Below are 6,086 nucleotides of genomic sequence, written 5' to 3' on the forward strand. Positions count from 1 at the left end.
CCATGTATATATATATATATATATATATATATACTGTATATCTTCACATAAACTTGAAGCAAGACTTATCCTAGCAACCACATAGCAACATGCTAAAATGATTCTAACAATCAGATCACCCTAACAACGACCCTAGCAACACAGTTTCTTCTTCAAAAAAAGTAAAATCTATACCACCAACAAAAATGCACCAAGGTAATACCAAGTTTTTTTGGGTCCCATGATATGTTTTGAAGTGTCTTGGAGTGGAGATATCATTACTGTAGCATGATGCGCCACAGCACTCGAGCGTAAGGTAGGCCTATGTCTGGCCACCAGCGCGCTCTCATTTCTAATGCATCCTCAATCTGTGCAGACAGAAGAGCAGAATTCAGCATCCATCACCCCAGATATTGTATCCTGGAGTGCTGCGTGCTGCGGAGAGCCAGGGGCTTACAAAGTTCATAACCATCTGTTTCAATTACAACACATATGCATCTCATTACCAACACCCACAAGCTCAGAGCGTGACGTCAGCGTTGTCCTCTGGAGCGATGCAAGCGGTTATGTTGGCGGCCGTCATTCTGTGTTAGACTGCATCGGTGTAATTCCCCATGATCCACTCTGGTAAAGCTCATTCTGATGTATTCCTCCATTCCAGATTCAACATCCTTGACCAAATATTGCTGAAAGCCTCAAAATAAATGCTGCTGAAGTCAGTCACCTCAGTAATAGTCCCTTTCACTGACCGTCTGATGCAAACCGCATGCAAACATGCAACCAAACATGACTGATTGACTTTATGCAACTCACACCAGTTTAGAGACGTACCAGTTCACCTAGAAACCAAATCACGGTTAACAAGAACCCGTTCGATGCAGTTCAAAGAAAGAACTAGTCACTGCATCTCCCAAAGACTGACAGGTTAACTAGATATAACCATGAGAAAACTCATTTTGGATGGACAGTAGTACTGCTCACACACATTTCTGCTCATTTTATTGACGTTTTTCACCAAGCGACATTACTGTGCACTTATTTCAACAGGTTTCTACACCGGTCGATTATGGACCCTTTTCACAGAATGTGATGATATATCTAGCAAAGTTTTTCTTTTATTTTCATTTTTAAAAATGTAATGCACTTTATAACACTATATCTTGTGTAAGGTTACATTGGCATTATGTTTTTAGAAATCTAGTTAATGATGCTGTGTGAGTGTTTCTAATGCAACTGCTGGAAAGTGATGGCAAATTTCACAGTGTTCTGTCTTTTGACCAACGTAATCAATATTTCCATACATGCATACACAGATTTTTTTTATCGTTTTTTTTTTTTCTTTTGCTATTACACACACACACACACATATATATATTAGTGCTGTCAAATGATTAACCGTGATTAATCGTTTGACAGAACTAATATATATATATATATATTTTTTTTTTTTTTTTTGGTAGTCATAGAAACACTATTGATGATTTTTCTTTTGCTATTAGTGCAGATGGAAATGCAAGAAAAATATTTGTTGTAGTTTCCATTTACCCTGATAGAAGTTTACCAACTATGATTATTTCTGCTTTGGAAATGTGAAAAGGGTCCATAGTGGTTCATATAAATCCACCCCTAAACGCCGCTAAAGACTGTGATTGGTCACTTCACCTGTCAGAAAGTCTATTCCTGTCTAATACCAGATACAAGCTCAATGTAATAAAGCGACACTCAAAAGCTTTTGGTCCAGAAACCTGCCCCACATATTAAACATCAGTGATGTTCTGTTTCAATCAGCTGTAAGATCAAGACTAGATTGCAGCAATGAAATAGGTATAAAAAAAGAAATAAAAAAAATCGACTTTATTTTCAACTCAAATCCACTAGTATAAAAAGTGACTTGCATAGTACAGAGGAACAATTTTGCACATAATGTTACAAAAGTGCACACATTTCTATAGACATATCAAAATATGTACACCTTAAATGATTTGCATGTTCTCCACACTTGGCCAAACTGGTGTTTAGTTGGCAAGCAGGTCTCACATCCTGACCAACTAAAAACTGTCCAAAACCCCTACAAAACCAGAAAACCAGACCAGCCTGAGCGGAAAGCCACCATAGGCTTGTCTTTAAGATGTTTTTTCTCAGCAGAGAAGTATTTTATTTCGGACTGGAGGAGACAATTCAGCAGCTATAGTAGATCTGCAGCGCGTCGGACGTCAGCTTAAGCTGCGTCGCGTCGCGTCGAGTGTCGAACGCGCGATCGCGTTTTGTGGCGTCAAACGAAATACATGATACCTTTAATTAAGTAGTTCCTACGCGTTAATAATTCATTATTAATAACGTTTTTTTTTAACGTTTTGTTAATATTTTAAGCTATTAATGATTATTAAATAGCCTACTGTAAATAATATCGATATGAAATATTATTATGAATAAGTTCACAGTCGTAATTGTGATGATAATTAACCCACTATTTGACACGAAGGCTTAAAACACACGACATTAAACAGTGCAAGTGTTTCTCCTGTCGCCACAAACCGCTGCGGCGCATCCGACCCATTGAAATACATGAGTTAGTGTGTACTACAGTAATAGACACTTACATCAAGACAAACCCGCTCATTTTGAGACTATGTGAAATAAAAAAAATCACATAACAGATATTCCGGATCATAGGTATAAACTCGATCAAACCCATTCGATGCGTAAAACACCTTCACGTTATATGTTGCATTAATTAAACAATTACCCTCTTAAATTGCCATACTATACATTAATACATCATCCAAACATAATATAATAAACTACATTAACTAAAATCATAAAACAACATCAGATTATTTAGTCGTTTCATCTCCGGTTGGCACAAAGCAAAGTTCCTCCTCAACTTGCTGCCGTTATTCCAGTCAGAGGACCGCGCGCGGACACAAATCCAACAGAAAAGTCGATATTCGCCTCAGATTACCGCGAATAATATGAATAACGTGATACTCGCCTTTGCTGACGGAGCCTGTGATGAAGTAAAAGATGAGATACAGCGGTAAAATCATTCCAATAGTGTGTGAGCCCCGCAGATCCATGATGCGCGACTGATGCTGGAATGAGACTGACTCTCCTCAGCGCGAGACTCTGGGAGCGAGCGGGTGTGTGTGTGTGTGTGTGTGTGTGTGTGTGTGTGTGTGTGTGTGTGTGTGTGTGTGTGTGTGTGTGTGTGTGTGTGTGTGTGTGTGTGTGTGTGTGTGTGTGTGTGTGTGTGTGTGTGTGTGTGTGTGTGTGTGTGTGTGTGTGTGTGTGTTCTGCTCTCAGTGGCTCTTCCACGCCATCCTGCTGCCGAACACATCTGAATACAGTCTGCGTGACTGCTCTCAGTGGCTCTTTCACGCCATCCTGCTGCCGAACACATCTGAATACAGTCTGCGTGACTGCTCTCAAGAGAGAGAGAGAGAGAGAGAGAGAGAGAGAGAGCGACAGAGCACAAACCTGCTGCTGCTTTAATTTAATCTCATCAGGTTATAAGGAGAATCTGCAACGCTGTCAGACATCACTTTAATATTCAAACTAAACGCGCCAATGAGAAATTATAAGTGCATTTGAAATTCCAATTCGAATTGAATGTAAAAAAAATAAAAAATAATTAAAACGGACTTAAATATACAACTGTAACTGTGCAGATGTGTGTGCACGCGCGCGCGTGTATAAAACTGATTTAGCTTTCAAGAATTTGTCATTTTTCAGCATTAATTAAAAACGTTATTTTTCAGATATTTTTTTTTTTAGTAATAGCTACTGAATTTTGAAATGTCACATAGTAAGTATTTTATTATATTTACTCTTTTATGTTAATATTTCTCTTTATGAGGTTCCCTAAAATAATGTTGCTTTATGACAAATAAATGCTGCTTGTGTTAGTTGTTTTGACAGTCTTGGGGCCCTATTTTAACGATCTAAGCGCACGGTCTAAAGCGCACAGCGCATTTGCGTTTAGGGCGTGTCCGAATCCACTTTTGCTAGTTTGCCTATCAGACACCCGGCGCCAGGCGCGACGCAAGTGTTTTTTGCTAGTTTCAGCCCGACGCAGTTGTCATTTTCACATCCTGCACCACGCTGTTTAAATAGCAAATGCATTTGCGCCCATTTGTGCGCCCATGGGCGTGCTGGTCTGAAAACGAGGTGTGTTCAGGCGCATTGCTGGCACGTTGCTATTTTGAGGCAACTGAAATAGACTGCGCCACTGACCAACAAAAACCTGGTCTAAAGTCACTGACGCAGTAGTTTTTTTTGTTATTTACAGAGCGCGGGTCCACAGCGCGCGTACACTGCTTATTACACACACAGGGACGCACAGCAGCACACAAACATGCCACATGTTAAAAATTAAAGGATTGCAATGTAAAAGATTATTATATGAAATGCCTACATGTCATAATGGATAGTCATTGCATGTATCAGAATTAGGCTACCTAATTGCTCGCGCACGAGCAGCTCTGTTTCATCTCTGGAGACGCATTCTGTCTTTGCGCGTGCAAATTCCGCTGTGTAAATAGCAAATCCGCCAAACTTATATTAATACTTCTCTTTATAAAGTTCTCTAAAATGATGTGGTGGGAGAGTTGCCATATGATAAATAAATGCTGGCGACGGTGTTCATTGTTTTGACAGTCTTGAACTTAGTAACTTATTTTCCAGGAACATTTTTATATTAATACTGAATGTTTGAAATGACACAAATAGAAAGTTGTCACACCTCTGGACAGTTTGTGTGCGTTTTTCTCCCCATGTGCTCAGTTTCTCCCTTGTTGGATTGTTCATTTGGTTCAGGTGTGTCTTGTAATTACCCTCGTTACCCCATGTATTTAAGTCCCAGTCTGTGCTGTCTGTCTTTGTCGGGTCTACAAACGTCATGTTCGTGTGTTACAGCCATTCCTAGTGTGGATTACCCTCTTGTTTTAGATGTATTAAAGACTGTTTCTCTGATCCACGTCTCCATCGTTCTCTCCGACACAGAGTGTGACAGAAGACCCAACCTGAAAAGAAGTTTAATTGCATGTTTCCCTCCGTTTGATTTCCGTTTTTTTGAACAATGTTTTTGTTTCCCGTGATTTCCCCATGGATCCCCTCGCTGCTTTGTTCGTCTCCCTAGTCCATAAGGACCTGCTTGCCGTTCTAAAGGCATTCGACGATGCTGCGCTGAACTCACTGTTCTGGATCAGGGCATACTACCACCGCCCCGTTGACCTCCCAGACATCACTGGACTGAGCTGGAGGGAAGCTATCATCCGGTGTCTGGAGAGCGTCTAGCCCCGATCCAGAGCACAGCCAGACCCAGAGCCCAGCCCATCATCACCCCGCTGTGTGGAGCTCAAGCCCGAGCCCGCCGTTGATGGAGAGCCCGAGACTGCCGTGACCGACGAGCCATCGCCGCATGGAGTGACAGTGCTGAGGATTGCCATGGAGCCGGAGCTGCAAGTAACGTCAGACCAGGTGCGAGAGCAGGCTATAACGCCCACCACGAGGGAAAGAGCCGTGGACAGTGAGAGCGCAGAGAGGAGCTCCGCCCCTTGCACCATGGCTGAGGGTGAGCTTAATGAGGAACTGGGACTGAGGAATGCTGAAGGGGATCCTGAATCAGACTTATATGCTGACCTGCCCCCTTCTCCTCCCTCCCTCGTCGGAGCCCTCTGTTAGTGCTGTTACCCTGTCCAGCCCAGTAAGACACTATGTTCCTGAGTTAAGCCCGCCGGCCGCTCCACTGTCAAGCCCGCCGGCTGATTTACTCCCAAGCTCTATGATGACAGCAGCAATCTCCTTAACCTCAGCCCAAAAGAGGAGAATGAGGAGGAAAAGACTGTTGGCTCTATCCCCTGACCAGAGTCGAGAGAGGGCTTCTGTTCCTGATTTCGGCCCAGAGAGGGCTCCTGTTCCCATGTCCAGCCCAGGGAGGGCCTCAGATCCCAAGTCTAGTCCAGAGAGGGCTCCTGTTTCCACGTCCAGCCAAGAGAGGGCTGCGGTTCCCACGTATGTCCCAGGGAGGGCCTCAGATCCCGAGTCTAGTCCAGAGAGGGATCCTGTTTACACGTCCAGCCCAGAGAGGGCTGCGGTTCCCACGTATG

General features: G+C 42.8%; 1 protein-coding gene across 1 annotated transcript in view; it reads right to left on the minus strand.

The window, feature by feature from the left end:
* Positions 1-3,086, minus strand: part of LOC107692029 (contactin-associated protein-like 3) — a 78,219-nt gene extending 75,133 nt beyond the window's left edge. The window contains exon 1 of the mRNA XM_016490906.1: positions 2,972-3,086. Within this exon, the coding sequence (XP_016346392.1) occupies positions 2,972-3,056 (85 nt within the window). The 5' untranslated portion in view covers positions 3,057-3,086. The remainder of the gene's footprint in view (positions 1-2,971) is intronic.
* Between the last annotated feature and the right edge of the window lie 3,000 nt (positions 3,087-6,086).

This window comes from Sinocyclocheilus anshuiensis, unplaced genomic scaffold, assembly GCF_001515605.1.
Source record: "Sinocyclocheilus anshuiensis isolate Anshui unplaced genomic scaffold, SAMN03320099.WGS_v1.1 scaffold738, whole genome shotgun sequence".
Lineage (NCBI taxonomy): Eukaryota > Metazoa > Chordata > Actinopteri > Cypriniformes > Cyprinidae > Sinocyclocheilus > Sinocyclocheilus anshuiensis.